Source organism: Genypterus blacodes, unplaced genomic scaffold, assembly GCF_046128005.1.
Source record: "Genypterus blacodes isolate CSIRO-AG114 ecotype Tasmania unplaced genomic scaffold, CSIRO-AGI_Gbla_v1 ptg000073l_1, whole genome shotgun sequence".
Lineage (NCBI taxonomy): Eukaryota > Metazoa > Chordata > Actinopteri > Ophidiiformes > Ophidiidae > Genypterus > Genypterus blacodes.
The window spans coordinates 3120492-3139484 of record NW_027466883.1 but is presented as its reverse complement, the minus strand read 5'-3'; the positions used below and the strand labels follow the sequence as shown (position 1 = coordinate 3139484).

Genomic DNA, 18993 nt, shown 5'->3' with positions numbered 1-18993 from the left:
TTAATCAGGGGCGATATCAAAATGTGAACGTTGAAAGGAAAGTTCTGCTTGATGGCACTTGTGTGGATCCACAGTGATGTGTTCAGTGAACCACAGATCCTCATCACACTCATTTTCACTGTGTGAAACAGAGAAGAGAGCTGAGGTGGAGAGTACACTGATTCCGAGAGAATTTGTTTTAAATATAATCATGATTCTCCGTCATTACAAACTGTCAGAAGCCTTTACTCCCTTTTCCTCACTGGAATTATGAGCTGAATGTTGAACCAGAGCAGGCTCATGTGGCGACACTCTGCATTTTTTGTTCTGAAAATGTAAAACTACAAATGGATGAAGAGTGTGAAAATGTTACATCAGTAATCAGGTACAACCTCAGGTACGACCTGTCTGAACCAGTCATTGAGTCTAAGTCCAAGTAAGTGTGTGTCATCAATGCCAAATCAAAAGCCTTCTTTCCATGTACACAAAGGCTCTGGTAATTCCATTGAGATGATCCCAATTCCACCCCCACATTTGTGGAGTCAGGTTTCCATTTAGAAATAGTTTGCACTAAATCCTGACACACACATTATGATCCTTCAGCTGTGGTCCTGGAGTCCAGCATTGGGCCGGGAGCTTCACAAGTGTTTGACGTTTTCCTAGAAACACTCAGTAATGCAGGAAAAACCATTCAGCTTATATATTTTTTTTTTCAGAAGAAACTATTTTATCAAGAGATAGGAGAAAATTAGGCAACTCCAATTCATACTGAAGCATTTTTTTTCTCTCTTCTGTTGAGAATGTCAGAAAAAACTCATTGTGCCAAGACCATATAAATGTTTCATTATATCTATATAAGTGTGACATGTTGTGCTTGGTGAAGTTTGTGTTCAGCTCTGAGTTCAGTGGTCTGTGTTCCTGTATAATTTTGTGATGTTTTCACCACAACAAACTCCATTTCCATCATATTTACATCACATCTGATCTTTATAATCACGATTCCCTCAGTGTCACAGTCAGATTTGGTTTGTTTAATGGTACAAGTTATATTACCATCATCTGTCTTTTAAAAATAATTCACTTCTGAACCTACAGTTTTTATGAATGTGCTTGTTGTTGTAATATTCTTACTCTACTGATCCAATATGAATTAACTGAAGAAGGTTCTAGCCCTTTAGCTCTATTCTTGCACCATGTACAATGCTTCATACGACTTATTCCAAGAAAACAAGAAGACAAACAAAATGTCCATGTTGAAAGGAGTTCTGCTTGATGATACGGAGAATATTAGATTTGAAGTGATATAGTGATAAAGTGATATATATTGAGTGTAACATGTTGTGCTTGGTGAGGTTTGTGTTCAGCTCTGTGTTCAGTGGTCTGTGTCAGAGTTTCTTCTCCTTCAGCAGCTGCAGTGGCTTCCTGCTGTAACAGCTCAGAGTCTCTGCAGTCTGACTGAGGGAGGTTTTTGTACCACCAGAAATCACTGTGTGAACACGGGACCACTGTGGAGACTCTGACAGTAGTAAACTGCTGCATCTTCAGCCTGAACTCCACTGATGGTCAAAGTGAAGTCAGTGCTGCTTCCACTGCCACTAAACCGAGCTGGAGTGTCTGACTCTCGTGTGCTCGCATATCTTATTAGGAGCTTTGGAGTCTGACCAGATTTCTGTTGGTACCAGAACATACAGTCACCATAAGTAGAATGACTGTAAACAGCTTGGTTTGTGTTACAGCTCAGAGTGACAGTGGATCCTGGAGAAACTGTCACTACTGGAGGCTGAGTCACAGTCACCTGACCGCTGCATCCTGTGGATGAAAAACAAATCATTGATGGTTGATCAGAAATCAATCAGAGAAAAGGCAGCACACTGTGTTTGAAATGTTGCTGAGTGAATGAACCTGTAAAACAGCAGCAGGCCAGCGTCCAGATGAGGATGGTGATGAGAGTCATGGTGTTTGTGCTTTCTGCTGTGTTCACTCACAGATCTGAGTCCTGCAGTGTTGAACTCACACCACTATAAAGCTTCTCAGTTCACTGGAGGATCAGCTGATGATGCAAAGCCTCCTCTCTATGGAAATGATTTCTCTGCTCTCCACACACTGAAGGCAACGTGGGACACAAACCCAGGAGGGAAAACAGCTTGGATTGACACTTTCTCACCCTATTGGGAGGGAAAATATATTTACATGAGAAATGCAGGTGAAGATTTACAACTCTTGGATTAAAATGGTGAACACTGTGGTTTGTAGGATTCATCTGTTTCCCCGCTTTATTTTCATTACATAAGAATAAGATGGTTCACTTCATTTTATCTCAAATTATATATCCTAATTATTAATATATAAATTGTTAAATGTGGAGCTGTAACTGTTTCCAAATGCCAAAAAAATATTTATATATTTTATAGAATATGTATATGATATATTTATATGTACCACTCGAGAAATAGTTTTTAATATAATCAGAAATCATGCTGCTCTGTCATTACAAACTGTCAGACGCCTTTACTCACTTTCTCTCTGTGTAATTATGAGCTGTACATTATACCAGAGCGCCTTCATGTGGTGATATTCTGCTTTTTCTGGTCTAAAAATGTAAAAATACAAATGAATGAAAAGTGTGAAAATTAAAAATCAGAAAAATATAAGACAATATTTGTGACAACATGAAGTAAAAAATAAAAATAACACATAAATGTACAGAAACACACAACCATCCTGATTCCATGGAACTATTTACAATGAAATGATCACTGTCCTAAATATGGTATGATAACATATTAAACATACAAATACATCTTAACAAAGAGCTTTAGATCTATATTTACATATTTTATTTGTTTTGTAAGAGTTGAAGATACTTTGGAAAGACCAAATCTCTGCCCCCACTAAATCCTCCATCTGGCCCCAAGATCAGGCCCTCAGTGTCTCTGCTCCACCAAAAGCTGCAGAGTAATGTGAGTAACTAAGGCTGGCCAACATGGAAACTGTGTATTTGACTTCTTTCTCATGTTTGGTCTGTAACTTGTGTTAATGGCTGTATACTCATCACCACTTCCTGAGTCACAAGTGATTGAAGTCAAGTGAGTTCCTGATAAGCTGATCAGCTGTGTGAGTGTGTTCTCCTGTGACCTCTGACCCTTGGGCTATCAGCAGAAATCTCAAGCATCTGAACTTTTAACCTGAACTATTTACCCTTGAAGTCTGCTTACATTATACATGTGTGGAGTCCTTTGAATTTATATGTCCTTTACACAAGTGTGTCCATTTTACTGTTGCTCCACTACATTTCAAACTAACATATCCTACTTTTGACTCCAATGTGAGTTTCTGTACTTAACACAAGTACAGGATTTGTGTACTTTGTCCACCACAGTTGATCAAAGTCTAAAGCTCTGTAATGCGTGAGAGGCTAATCATGGGGATAGTTGTACTGAGAGGAGGAAGACCAGGGGAAGTTATTGAGCATTTCAGAGTGAACTAAACTCAAACTCTACCAGGATGTGTCTGTAGACCTCATATACTGTATATTTGTGTGAAAAAGCCGATGTGACTCCTGTGTCACCTCAGGTACGACCTGTCTGAACGAGTCATTGAGTCTAAGTGTGTGTCATCAATGCCAAATCAATAGTGAGTAAAGCTTTTTTCCATGTACACAAAGGCTCTGGTAATTCCATTGAAATGATCCCAATTCAACCCCCACATTTGTGGAGTCAGGTTCCCATTTAGAAATAGTTTGCACTAAATCCTGACACACACACATTATAATCCTTCAGCTGTGGTCCTGGAGTCCAGCATTGGGCCGGGAGCTTCACAAGTGTTTGACGTTTTCCCAGAAACGCTCAAATTTATCAGTGACAGGATCACAATTTCATTCATGGATGATGATGATGATGATGTCAACATGGTTATAAAACTGAAACAATAGTGAAAAAGGATTAAGGGGAGAAATGTCAGTAATAAAAAATGTGCTCTTTTTTTTCAGATGAAACTATTTATATGAGAGAAGAGCGAAAATAAGGCAACTTCAATTCATAATGAAACACTTTTTTCTCTCTTCTGTTGAGAATGTCAGTAAAAACTCATTCTGCCAAGATCAAATAAATGTTTCATTATATCTATATAAGTATAACATGTTGTGTTTGGTGAGGTTTGTGTTCAGCTCTGTGTTCAGTGGTCTGTGTCAGAGTTTCTTCTCCTTCAGCAGCTGCAGTGGCTTCCTGCTGTAACAGCTCAGAGTCTCTGCAGTCTGGCTGAGGGAGGTTTTTGTACCACCAGAAATCACTGTGTGAACACCCAGACACTGTTTGGGTAGTGGAAACTCTGACAGTGGTAAACTGCTGCATCTTCAGCCTGAACTCCACTGATGGTCAAAGTGAAGCCAGTGCTGCTTCCACTGCCACTAAACCGAGCTGGAGTGTCTGACTCTCGTGTGCTCGCTGTTCTTATGAGGAGCTTTGGAGTCTGACCAGATTTCTGTTGGTACCAGTGCATATAGCTACCACTGTAAACAGCTTGGTTTGTGTTACAGCTCAGAGTGACAGTGGATCCTGGAGTAACTGTCACTACTGGAGGCTGAGTCACAGTCACCTGACCGCTGCATCCTGTGGATGAAAAACAAATCATTGATGGATGATCAGAAATCAATGAGAGAAAAGGCAGCACACTGTGTTTGAAATGTTGCTGAGTGAATGAACCTGTAAAACAGCAGCAGGCCAGCGTCCAGATGAGGATGGTGATGAGAGTCATGGTGTTTGTGCTTTCTGCTGTGTTCACTCACAGATCTGAGTCCTGCAGTGTTGAACTCACACCACTATAAAGCTTCTCAGTTCACTGGAGGATCAGCTGATGATGCAAAGCCTCCTCTCTATGGAAATGATTTCTCTGCTCTATTTACAACTCTATTTTACGGCTGATTATTTCTTCATTTGGTTCTTAATTAATCAGAATAATTGTGTTCACTTACACATATACATACTGCTCAAATTTTGCATAGTTATAATTAAAATGTGAACTGTCAATACGGGGGCTGTAACTGTTTGTTACTTATGTCACACCTGATCTTTATAATCACACTTCCCTCACCTCAGTATCACAGTCAGGTTTAGTTTGTTTAATGGTACAAGCTATATTGCCATCATCTGTCTTATAAAACTTCACTTCTGAACCTACAGTTTTATGAATGTGGTTGTTGTTGTAATATACTTACTGTACTGATCCAATATGAATTGACTGAAGAAGGTTCTAGCCCTTTAGGTATATTCTAGCACCAGGAATAACGCTTTATACGACTTAAGACATTTCGTTTTTAATCGGCATCGACATCAACATGTCCACTTTGAAAGGAGTTCTGCTTGATGATACTGAGAATATAAGATTTGAATTGAGGAAGAGACCCACATCAGCAATGTTCATAAATAAATTAACGTTCCAAACTTCTCACCCTGACTCAGTGAAGCCAACGTGACTCAGCAGAGCTCCTGGAAACACTCTGACTGAAGAACTTAAACTGTAGGAAGCAGTGATGTATAATAATTATGCAAAACAAAGTTAACATGCAGCTGTCCATGTGAAACAGAGAGTGAGCAGTGGAGAGGAGTGAGCGTAGATCTCCTCATGGGACTGACGAAGAAAAGCCTCTGACCTTTTTCTCTTCTTCCCTTACAAACATCATAAATTGATGTTTGTCAGATCCTGTTGGCAGAACAGATGCAATATCTGATTTGGTGTCGAACATACTTCTTGTTTTTGTTGTCACGGGCATCATTGTGGTGATTACACTGTTTCCCTTGTGATGAAATCATATATATATATCAAGAAACTTTGACAGATAACTGCATTCTCACTTTAGCATTCCTGGAATTAAGTTGTTATCACCCTCAAAAGTTTACAAAGTGTAGTGTGGTCACATATACATCTAAGGTTTAGGCCGGAATATTCTGAAGGAGCCAATAATAAGTCCTCATGGTGTTGTGCTAAGACAGTTATCAGTTTGATATTCGCTTTTCCACCATAAATAGCTTTCACTCTGTTATACACCTATTAAAACATGAACACATTCAGTTACTTCTGATTTGCACATTCACTGTAAGGGAAAATTATAATAAGGTTACTATTGGGCCTTTTGTAAGACCTTTTCTTCTGTCGTTACACCTTTGACAAACCTCCTTACCCTAAAGTTCTATTTCATTGGTCTCCCAGATGTCAAGTAGCGTTTGACAATGTCAAGCTTTTGCTTGCTTCTTCCCCTGTGCTATCTGCTCCAAACTTTGACCGTCCTTTCAGTGCTGCTGTTGATGCCAGTGAGAGTGGCGCTGGTGCAGTTCTGTTACAGCTAGGATCAGATGGGGTAGAACACCCGGTAGGATATTTCTCAAAGAAATTTAATCGCCATCAGCAAGTCTACTCCACCGTGGAGAGAGAAGCGCTAGCTTAAATCCTGGGGGTACAACACTTTGAGGTCTACTTGGGCTCATCGTCGAGTCCAATAGACATTTTCACTGACCACAACCCATTGGTCTTTATCAATCGTATGCGAAACCAGAATCGGCGCATTATGCGTTGGAGCTTAATTCTCCAACAGTATCCTTTAAACATTCAACATATCAGAGGCAAGGACAACATTGTGGCAGATGCGTTGTCCAGAGTCTAAAGGAGTTTTTGTCTGTCCCCACTGTGGTGTGGTAGAAATCTGTAGTATGTGTGTATGTGTTACATTTCCCCCGTCCTAGGGGCCCCAGGATGAAAGAAAATGTGGCACGCAGGAGGTCTTACTTTTAGTTTAGTTTGTTTGTTTGAGGTTTACTTATAGCAAACCTCTTAGTGAGGGAGGTGTGACGCCTACCTGCGCCCCTTCAGGCTCGGCCCTGCCAGTGCACGGGTAGAGGCTGAACCTGAGCCTGAGTGCTTAATCGTCTGCACCTGTGTTAGGGTCGGGGCCTATATAAAGGGTGCTGTCTCTCTCATCTGTTGCTCTTCTTTACCTACTGACGCATTCATGCATGCACCCCCACGCAACATCTAAGATTACCTTGGTTATTCACACACTCATGCACGACCTCTAACATTACTTTTGTCATACTCCTAATTTTGATTGATTGATTGCTACAAAGAGTAATAAATTCTTATTATTTGAACTGTCTTTTGTCTTGTCCCTCATTATGTGACGGTAAATGAGTCTGCCGTGACACTGTATTTATGTTCAGAATGTCTTCACTCATAAAGTTAATGGAAAAGTACTAGAGACAGATGCCACATAACCAACACATACACAGTTCATCAATATTGCTTCAGTCCTCATTAAGGAGACAATGCACATTCTTTGTCTCTGTGTGTTAAGCCTGTATGTTCTATCCGGCTCGTTCAGGGACATAGAAATGTCTTCTGCCTGAGAAAGCTGGACCCCTTCAGACACCTCAGACTGCTCTGACTTGACTCCTGTCCCGGGTATCAGCACAGGAAGAACAGACTTTGGCGTGATGTTCAGTCCACTCATCTGGTTCCTCAGATTCCTGTAAGAGTGGTGGAACATCTGTGCAAACCGCCGCCCCAGTCAAGTAATTCCCCAGTATTGGTAGCAGGGACAGACACTTTTTTAACCTCTCCAAACAGCAAATCATAGAGGAGATGAAAATGTTGCAAGAGAACTCTCAGAAGAACCAAACTGATGCCAAGTACAGGAGATTTTCCACCCGTAGCTGTAAAGGTTAAAAAGGGAAAAAGGCTCTTTACAATGAAACTCTCTGTAGCCCTGGTGTCTCGCTAAATCGTAACCATCTGAGAAACAAGGTGCATACATCTGACTAAGATGGAGCAGTCTTCATAGAAGAACATCAGACTTGGATCTCTTAGTGCAGAGCACAAAATGGAATCAGCTGAACTTTGGCTAACTTCACTGATTGGACGATCCCTTTAATATGGCCCTTTGTTTTTACATGTGAAAGTTAAAGTTAAAGTAGTACGAATGATATTTTTAGAAACTCAGGTACCAACGTATTACTATGCTCAGTGTCCATGTTTAACCCCATCAGAGTGACCACACGACGAGTTACAGTGATAAATTAAATAAATACTTTAGATTAGATTAGATTGGATGAGTTCCACTTCTCGTGTGATAAGTGACAAACATTAAAGACAATTTATGATGGATGTGAAAACATTATGGTTGTGCTATGAACAGTTTACTTGGAAATTATACAATGATGATCAAACCTGTTATTAAACAGAAACAATACAATGAAAAAACCTGCATTTTAACGTTTGAAAAACATTGAACAATTCTCAATAATTTAACTAGTTAAAGAACTTATTGTGAGCAAAGATCCATGTAGTGGACAAAAGTATTCATGTTGTTAACTTAATGAAAGCAAATATGAGGTGTTTTTAATATTAAAAATCTCTTACTTAATTTGTCAAACCTTACTCTGAAAGGTTTAGACTTATAGTAGTCCAATAAAGTGTTTAAATTCAAATCAAAAAGTTTCATATATTACAAATAAGTAATGCTGCAAAACACAAACATACTCAGTAGCAGCACATGAAGTGAAACAGCAGCTCTGTGTTCAGCAAAATGTATCTTGAAGGGAAATATATATCACATTCATTCCTGCAGTATAATGAATGTTGTGCTTGGTGAGGTTTGTGTTCAGCTCTGTGTTCAGTGGTCTGTGTCAGAGTTTCTTCTCCTTCAGCAGCTGCAGTGGCTTCCTGCTGTAACAGCTCAGTCTCTGCAGTCTGACTGAGGGAGGTTTTTGTACCACCAGAAATCACTGTGTGAACACACCACCACTGTGGTAACTCTGACAGTAGTAAACTGCTGCATCTTCAGCCTGAACTCCACTGATGGTCAAAGTGAAGTCAGTGCTGCTTCCACTGCCACTAAACCGAGCTGGAGTGCCTGACTGTCGTGTGCTCGCATATCTTATTAGGAGTTTTGGAGTCTGACCAGATTTCTGTTGGTACCAGTTCATAAAGTTACCATTAGAATTGCTATATACAGCTTGGTTTGTGTTACAGCTCAGAGTGACAGTGGATCCTGGAGTAAATGTCACTACTGGAGGCTGAGTCACAGTCACCTGACCGCTGCATCCTGTGGATGAAAAACAAATCATTGATGGATGATCCGAAATCAATCAGAGAAAAGGCAGCACACTGTGTTTGAAATGTTGCTGAGTGAATGAACCTGTAAAACAGCAGCAGGCCAGCGTCCAGATGAGGATGGTGATGAGAGTCATGGTGTTTGTGCTTTCTGCTGTGTTCACTCACAGATCTGAGTCCTGCAGTGTTGAACTCACACCACTATAAAGCTTCTCAGTTCACTGGAGGATCAGCTGATGATGCAAAGCCTCCTCTCTATGGAAATGATTTCTCTGCTCTCCACACACTGAAGGCAACGTGGGACACAAACCCAGGAGGGAAAACAGCTTGGATTGACACTTTCTCACCTTATTGGGATGGAAAATATATTTACATGAGACATGCAGGTGAAGATTTACAACTCTTGGATAAAAATGGTGAACACTGTGGTTTGTAGGATTCATCTGTTTCTCTGCTTTATTTTCTTTACACGGTTTTTGTTTTAAGGCTGATTATTTCTTCATTTGTTACCTAATTAATAACAATAATTATGTTCATATTATCTAAAATGATGTATAGTTGTAATTGAAATGTAAATTGATAATAGGGGAGCTGTAACTGTTTGTTTCTCACTGAAAGAAAACTAAAGTAAAAAGCCCCAAAAAAATATTTTAATTATTAAAAAAATCAATATAAACTGATCAGAAAAGGAAACATCAGTAATCTTGAAAGTAGTTCAGTCTTCTTCTAAAGATCAGACATGTTTCATAGTAAAGCTGCTTGTTCAAAGTGCAGGAGGTTTTTGTACGGCCACTTAATGAGTTTGTATCACTGTGGAACACTTTTGGTGGAGGAACCAAACTCATCGTTGACTGTAAGTACCAGAGATTTATACTTTATACAACATATAGTTTATCATTTTTATACCAAGCTTAGTTCAGAGTGTGATGAAGTAAAAATGATTTTTTTAACAATGAAACATTTTTACCAAGTTTTGGTCTTCACCATGAAGTACTGATCATGAAGGTGGAGAAGAAATGTGAGGTTACGTTTAACGTTCTCTCAGATGATATTAAAGTGAGACATTTGATATGAAAACATGAATTTATGAAACTATTTGAAGGAAGTTTTACTTTTATATCTATTTTTCCTGTACAGTTTAAAGTGTTCATTTTCAAAATGTAATGATTGAATTGTGTTGAATTGTGTTCATTCATATAGACGTTTGATTCAAATGTTGAGTTAATTCCTGTCAAACACATTTGTGACTTTATAAGTGAATTCAGTTTAACTTGGACTTTGTGTTCATGGTTCATTAGTTTAACATGAACTGAACAGGAAGTGAAAGAAACAGACGACTAAAGTTTCCACTGTATTTGAATACACACACATGCACACATACACACACACGCAAGTTTTTTGCGCCAAATATGCAATATATTTCAATTGGAAAGTAATGAAGCAGAAACAAAGACATAACTATGACCATAATAATTTATTTTGAGTAGCTACATTTATATTGACCTCATGTGGCTGATTGTCTAATAGTGAGAGATGTATTCTCCTCTCCTCTCCTCTCCTCTCCTCTCCTCTCCTCTCCTCTCCTCTCCTCTCCTCTCCTCTCCTCTCCTCTCCTCTCCTCTCCTCTCCTCAGTGGGTGTGGTGCAGCCCACCCTGACCCTCCTCCCCCCTTCTACAGAGGAGCTGCAGCAGGGCAGTGCCACCCTGGTGTGTGTGGCCAGCGGGGGCTTCCCACCGACCTGGAGGCTGGGCTGGAAGGTGGGGGGCACCAGCAGCTCTGAGGGGGTGTCAGACAGCCTGGAGGTCCTGGGGAGGGACGGCTCCTACAGCTGGAGCAGCACCCTGAGCCTGGGTGCAGACCAGTGGAAAAAGGCGGGCTCAGTGAGCTGTGAGGCCATTCTGACTGGTCAGAGTCCTGTCACTCAAACCCTGGACCCTGACCACTGCTCACAGTAGATTTGGATCAACACTTTCTGTTTACAAATGCTGTTTCTTTTGTGTTAGAGAGCTGCAGGAGGCTGCAGATATCCTCTGTTCAGCTGTTTGAGCAAGTTCCCAAAATGAACACTGTTGATGTTTGTTGCTTTCCTGAGCTGCTTTTCTTCATACTGAGCTTTATATTCATCATATTCTCATCTCATTATTGCTAATCTGATATTGATTTCCTCTTTCATCAAAATGTAACTCAAACACAATTGCTGATATTTGAAATAAACCTTGCAATTCTCATGAGTTCCTGTATATTTTTGTGATGTTTTCACCACAACAAACTCCATTTCCATCAGAATCCAAATCAGAAGAGTTTTATTGCCAAGATGGTTTTCACCCACAAGGAATTTGCATTGGTAGTTGGAGCAATCACCATATCAAGAGCAGGAAAAAGAGTACATCTAGAAATAAAACAGACAATGTTATATACAGAAAATAAAAATACAATTAACAATTATACAGCTGAATGTGTCTATGGAGAGTGGAGTATGGAGTGCGTACACTATGGCTATGAGTGTATAGATAAGTAGATCATACTAACATCACACCTGATCTTTAAAATCACTCTTCCCTCAGTATCACAGTCAGGTTGAGTTTGTTTAATGGTAGAAGTTATATTACCATCATCTGTCTTTCAAAAATAATTCACTCCTGAGCCGACAGTTTAATCAATGTGGTTGTTGCAATAGATTTTTTTTGCTGCTCATATAAATAAATGAACTGAAGAAGTTTCTAGCCCTTTTGCTATATTCTAGCACCAGTTAAGGCTTCATCTATACTTCAGATATATTCAGTTTTAATCAGGGGCGATATCAAAATGTGAACGTTGAAAGGAAAGTTCTGCTTGATGGCACTTGTGTGGATCCACAGTGATGTGTTCAGTGATCCACAGATCCTCATCACAGACTCTTCCACTAAACTTCTGCAATTTCCAATGCACTGTGTGAAACAGAGAAGAGAAGAGAGGTGAGGTGGAGAGAACACTGATCCCGAGAGAATTTGTTTTAAATATGATCATGATTCTCCGTCATTACAAACTGTCTGACGCCTTTACTCCCTTTTCCTCACTGGAATTAAGAGCTGAACGTTGAACCAGAGCGCTCTCAAGTGGCGACATCCTGTATTTTCTTGACTGAAAATGTAAAACTACAAATCAATGAAAAGTGTGAAAATGTAAAATCAGTAAACAGGTTTTGATTACATAAAACAATATCTGAGACAACATGAAATAAAAATGCACAAACACAAAAATATACAGAAAAACCATCCTGGTTCTATTTATAAAACTATACAATGAGATGATTATGACCTCAGGTACGACCTGTCTGAACAATCATTGAGTCTTAGTCTAAGCAAGGCATCAATGCCAAATCAAAAGCTTTCTTTCCATGAACACAAAGGCTCTGGTAATTCCATTGAGATGATCCCAACTCAACCCCCAAATTTGTGGAGTCAGGTTTCCATTTAGAAATAGTTTGCACTAAATCCTGACACACACATTTGAGCCTTCAGCTGTGGTCCTGGAGTCCAGCATTGGGCCGGGAGCTTCACAAGTGTTTGACGTTTTCCTAGAAACACTCAAATTTATCAGTGACAGGATCACAATTTAATTCATGGATGATGATGATGTCAACATGGTTATACAACTGCAACAATAGTGAAAATTGATTGAGGGGAGTAATGCAGGAAAAACAATTCAGCTTATATATTTTTTTTTTCCAGAAGAAACTATTCTATCAAGAGATAGGAGAAAATTAGGCAACTCCAATTCATACTGAAGCATTTTTTCCTCTCTTCTGTTGAGAAAAAACTCATTGTGCCAAGATCATATAAATGTTTCATTATATCTATATAAGTGTGACATGTTGTGCTTGGTGAAGTTTGTGTTCAGCTCTGAGTTCAGTGGTCTGTGTTCCTGTATAATTTTGTGATGTTTTCACCACAACAAACTCCATTTCCATCATATTAACATCACATCTGATCTTTATAATCACACTTCCCTCAGTGTCACAGTCAGGTTTAGTTTGTTTGATGGTACAAGTTATATTACCATCATCTGTCTTTTAAAAATAATTCACTTCTGAACCTACAGTTTTTATGAATGTGCTTGTTGTTGTAATATTCTTACTCTACTGATCCAATATGAATTAACTGAAGAAGGTTCTAGCCCTTTAGCTCAATTCTTGCACCATGTACAATGCTTCATACGACTTATGACAAGAAAACAAGAAGACAAACAAAATGTCCATGTTGAAAGGAGTTCTGCTTGATGATACGGAGAATATTAGATTTGAAGTGATATAGTGATAAAGTGATATATATTGAGTGTAACATGTTGTGCTTGGTGAGGTTTGTGTTCAGCTCTGTGTTCAGTGGTCTGTGTCAGAGTTTCTTCTCCTTCAGCAGCTGCAGTGGCTTCCTGCTGTAACAGCTCAGAGTCTCTGCAGTCTGACTGAGGGAGGTTTTTGTACCACCAGAAATCACTGTGTGAACACCCAGACACTGTTTGGGTAGTGGAGACTCTGACAGTAGTAAACTGCTGCATCTTCAGCCTGAACTCCACTGATGGTCAAAGTGAAGTCAGTGCTGCTTCCACTGCCACTAAACCGAGCTGGAGTGTCTGACTCTCGAGTGCTCGCAAGTCTTATTAGGAGCTTTGGAGTCTGACCAGATTTCTGTTGGTACCAGTGCATATAGTTACCACTGTAAACAGCTTGGTTTGTTTTACAGCTCAGAGTGACAGTGGATCCTGGAGTAAATGTCACTACTGGAGGCTGAGTCACAGTCACCTGACCGCTGCATCCTGTGGATGAAAAACAAATCATTGATGGTTGATCAGAAATCAATCAGAGAAAAGGCAGCACACTGTGTTTGAAATGTTGCTGAGTGAATGAACCTGTAAAACAGCAGCAGGCCAGCGTCCAGATGAGGATGGTGATGAGAGTCATGGTGTTTGTGCTTTCTGCTGTGTTCACTCACAGATCTGAGTCCTGCAGTGTTGAACTCACACCACTATAAAGCTTCTCAGTTCACTGGAGGATCAGCTGATGATGCAAAGCCTCCTCTCTATGGAAATGATTTCTCTGCTCTCCACACACTGAAGGCAACGTGGGACACAAACCCAGGAGGGAAAACAGCTTGGATTGACACTTTCTCACCTTATTGGGATGGAAAATATATTAAATGAGACATGCAGGTGAAGATTTACAACTCTTGGATTAAAATGGTGAACACTGTGGTTTGAAAGGATTCATCTGTTTCTCTGCTTTATTTTCATTACATAAGAATAAGATGGTTCACTTCATTTTATCTCAAATTATATATCCTAATTATTAATATATAAATTGTTAAATGTGGAGCTGTAACTGTTTGCAAAATGCCAAAAAATATTTATATATTTTATAGAATATGTATGTGATATATTTATATGTACCACTCGAGAAATAGTTTTTAATATAATCAGAAATCATGCTGCTCTGTCATTACAAACTGTCAGACGCCTTTACTCACTTTCTCTCTGTGTAATTATGAGCTGTACATTATACCAGAGCGCCTTCATGTGGCGATATTCTGCTTTTTCTGGTCTAAAAATGTAAAAATACAAATGAATGAAAAGTGTGAAAATTAAAAATCAGAAAAATATAAGACAATATTTGTGACAACATGAAGTAAAAAATAAAAATAACACACAAATGTACAGAAACACACAACCATCCTGATTCCATGGAACTATTTACAATGAAATGATCACTGTCCTAAATATGGTATGATGACATATTAAACATACAAATACATCTTATAAAAGAACTTTACATCTATTTTTACTTATTATATGTGTTTTGTGAGAGTTGAAGATCCTTTGGAAAGACCAAATCTCTGCCCCCATTAAATCCTCCATCTGGCCCCAAGATCAGGCCCTCAGTGTCTCTGCTCCACCAAAAGCTGCAGAGTAATGTGAGTAACTAAGGCTGGCCAACATGGAAACTGTGTATTTGACTTCTTTCTCATGTTTGGTCTGTAACTTGTGTTAATGGCTGTATACTCATCACCACTTCCTGAGTCACAAGTGATTGAAGTTAAGTGAGTTCCTGATAAGCTGATCAGCTGTGTGAGTGTGTTCTCCTGTGACCTCTGACCCTTGGGCTATTAGCAGAAATCTGAAGCATCTGAACTTTTAACCTGAACTATTTTCCCTTGAAGTCTGCTTACATTATACATGTGTGGAGTCCTTTGAATGTATCTGTACTTTACTCAAGTGTGTCCATTTAACTTTTACTCCATTACATTTCAAACTAACATGTCCTACTTTTGACCCAAATGTGAGTTTCTGTACTTAACACAAGTACAGGATTTGTGTACTTTGTCCACCACAGTTGTTCACAGTCTAAAGCTCTCTAATGCATTAGAGGCTGATCATGGGGATAGTTGTACTGAGAGGAGGAAGACCAGGGGAAGTTATTGAGCATTTCAGAGTGAACTCAACTCAAACTCTACCAGGATGTGTCTGTAGACCTCATATCCTGTATATTAGAGTGAAAAAAACGATGTGACTCCTGTGTCACCTCAGGTACGACCTGTCTGAAAGAGCATTGAGTCTTTGTCTAAACAAGTTTGTGTCATCAATGCCAAATCAATGGTAGGAGAAGCATGATCCCAATTCAACTCCCAAATTTGTGGAGTCAGGTTTCCATTTAGAAATAATTTGCACTAAATCCTGACACACACATTATGATCCTTCAGCTGTGGTCCTGGAGTCCAGCATCGGGCCGGGAGCTTCACAAGTGTTTGACGTTTCCTAAAAATGCTCAAATTTAACAGTGACAGGATCACAATTTCATTCATGGATGATGATGATGATGTCGACATGGTTATAAAACTGCAACAATAGTGAAAATTGATTGAGGGGAGAAATGCAGGAAAAACAAATCAGCTTATTTTTTTATTTTTTTCAGATGAGACTATTAAATTGAGAGATAAACGAAAATTAGGCAACTTCAATTTATAATGAATCAAATTTTCTCTCTTCTGTTGACAATGTCATATAGAAGTCATTGTGCCAAAATCCTATAAACATTTCATTATATCTACATAAGTGTAACATGTTGTGTTTGGTGAGGTTTGTGTTCAGCTCTGTGTTCAGTGGTCTGTGTCAGAGTTTCTTCTCCTTCAGCAGCTGCAGTGGCTTCCTGCTGTAACAGCTCAGAGTCTCTGCAGTCTGACTGAGGGAGGTTTTTGTACCACCAGAAATCACTGTGTGAACACATGAACACTGTTAGGGTAGTGGAAACTCTGGCAGTAGTAAACTGCTGCATCTTCAGCCTGAACTCCACTGATGGTCAAAGTGAAGCCAGTGCTGCTTCCACTGCCACTAAACCGAGCTGGAGTGTCTGACTCTCGTGTGCTCACAAATCTTATTAGGAGCTTTGGAGCCTGACCAGATTTCTGTTGGTACCAGAACATATAGTCACCATAACTCGAATATCTGTAAACCGCTTGGTTTGTTTTACAGCTCAGAGTGACAGTGGATCCTGGAGTAAATGTCACTACTGGAGGCTGAGTCACAGTCACCTGACCGCTGCATCCTGTGGATGAAAAACAAATCATTGATGGATGATCAGAAATCAATGAGAGAAAAGGCAGCACACTGTGTTTGAAATGTTGCTGAGTGAATGAACCTGTAAAACAGCAGCAGGCCAGCGTCCAGATGAGGATGGTGATGAGAGTCATGGTGTTTGTGCTTTCTGCTGTGTTCACTCACAGATCTGAGTCCTGCAGTGTTGAACTCACACCACTATAAAGCTTCTCAGTTCACTGGAGGATCAGCTGATGATGCAAAGCCTCCTCTCTATGGAAATGATTTCTCTGCTCTCCACACACTGAAGGCAAGGTGGGACACAAACCCAGGAGGGAAAACAGCTTGGATTGACACTTTCTCACCTTATTGGGATGGAAAATATATTTACATGAGACATGCAGGTGAAGATTTACAACTCTTGGATTAAAATGGTGAACACTGTGGTTTGTAGGATTCATCTGTTTCTCTGCTTTATTTTCATTACAGGGTTTTAACATTTTTGATTTAAGGCTGATTATTTCTTAATTTGTTTCCTTATTAATAACAATAATTATGTTCATATTATCTAAAATGATGTATAGTTGTAATTGAAATGTAAATTGATAATAGGGGAGCTGTAACTGTTTGTTTCTCACTGAAAGAAAACTAAAGTAAAAAGCCCCAAAATGTTTTTTTAATTATTAAATTAACTGGTATATATAAACAAATGAACTGAAGAAGTTTCTAGCCATTTGCTATATTCTAGCACCAGTTAAGGCTTCATGTTTACCTCAGAAATATTCAGTTTTAATCTGGGTCAACATCAAAATGTAAACGTTGAAAGGAAAGTTCTGCTTGATGGCACTTGTGTGGATCCACAGTGATGTGTTCAGTGAACCACAGATCCTCATCACAGACTCTTCTATTAATCTTCTGCAATTTCAAATGCACTGTGTGAAACAGAGAGGAGAGGTGAGGTGGAGAGAACACTGATCCAGAGAGAACTTGTTTCAAATATGATCATGATTCTCCGTCATTACAAACTGTCAGACGCCTTTACTCACTGTTGCTCAGTGTAATGATGAGCTGAACGTTGAACCAGAGCGGACTCGTGGCGACACTCTGCATTTTGTAGTCTGAAAATGTTAAACTACAAATGACTGAAAAGTGTGAAAATGTTAAATCATTTAACAGGTTTTGTTTACATAAGACAATATCTAAGACAACATGATATAAAAATGACACGAACACAAAACTGTACAGAAAAACACAACCATCCTGGTTCTGTTTATAAAACTATACAATGAAATGATCACAACCTCAGGTACGACCTGTCTGAACGAGTCATTGAGTCTCAGTCTATAAGCAAGTGTGTGTCATCAATGCCAATTCGAAAGCTTTCTTTCCATGAACACAAAGGCTCTGTAATTCCATTGAGATGATCCCAATTCAACCCCCACATTTGTGGAGTCAAGTTTCCATTTAGAAATAATTTGCACTAAATCCTGACACACACATTATGATCCTTCAGCTGTGGTCCTGGAGTCCAGCATTGGGCCGGGAGCTTCACAAGTGTTTGACGTTTCCTAAAAACGCGGAAATTTATCAGTGACAGGATCACAATTTCATTCATGGATGATGATGATGATGATGTCAACATGGTTATAAAACTGCAACAATAGTGAGGATGGATAAAAGAGAAATGATGAATGAAAAACAAATCAGCTTCTTTTTTCTTTTCCTTTTTTCTTTTGATGAAACTATGAAATTGAGAGATAAGAGAAAATAAGACAACTCCAATTCATAATGAAGGACTTTTTCTCTCTTCTGTTGAGAATGTCAGTAAAAACTTCTTGTGCCAAGATCATATAAATGTTTCATTATATCTACATACGTGTAACATGTTGTGCTTGGTGAGACTCAGTGACATCACTACAGGTCTCCTCCAGTCTACATGTGTGCTCAAGTCTTAAACCATTCATCCATTCACTGCACCTGCTTCATGTTATTATTTATTATTGTTTTCATTTCACTTTTGTTGGAGAGAATATAATGACAGAAACCCATTTAGACTCTTTCTTTTTCTTTATTTATGACTGTATTGTGTTTGTCAGTGTTGATGTGTGCAGGTTTGTCACAGAAGGAGGTTTTTGTACGGCATCTTAACCAGCTCCAATCACTGTGGTACACGTTCCAAGCTCATCCTGACAATTAAGTCTAAATTCTATGATCATTCTTCAAATCTACATGTCAGATTTACTTTTCTTGAAGAGACTGAAGGTCAAAATTCATACAGTAGCAGAATTATGATGGATGTGTTTTACTGCTTTTACATACAGTTGGTGAGAAACTTTTCAACAAGTCATATAGTA

At 39.2% G+C, this 18993-nt stretch overlaps 1 protein-coding gene across 1 annotated transcript; it reads left to right on the top strand.

The window, feature by feature from the left end:
• The first annotated feature begins 326 nt into the window (after nt 1-326).
• LOC143006112 (immunoglobulin lambda-like polypeptide 5) lies at nt 327-11310 on the top strand. The gene is made up of 4 exons (XM_076157440.1): nt 327-415; nt 6184-6343; nt 9853-9931; nt 10712-11310. The coding sequence occupies exons 1-4, from the start codon at nt 327-329 to the stop codon at nt 11032-11034; spliced, it is 651 nt and encodes a 216-aa protein (XP_076013555.1). The 3' UTR covers nt 11035-11310.
• Nucleotides 11311-18993: the final 7683 nt, after the last annotated feature.

Coding starts and splice junctions, on each gene's coding strand:
- LOC143006112 (XM_076157440.1), top strand. CDS start 327: ATGGATGAAGAGTGTGAAAATGTTACATCAGTAATCAGGTACAACCTC. Junction 416..6,183: donor GTCATTGAGTCTAAGTCCAA/GTAAGTGTGTGT, acceptor TTGGTCTCCCAG/ATGTCAAGTAGCGTTTGACA. Junction 6,344..9,852: donor CAGATGGGGTAGAACACCCG/GTAGGATATTTC, acceptor TTCAAAGTGCAG/GAGGTTTTTGTACGGCCACT.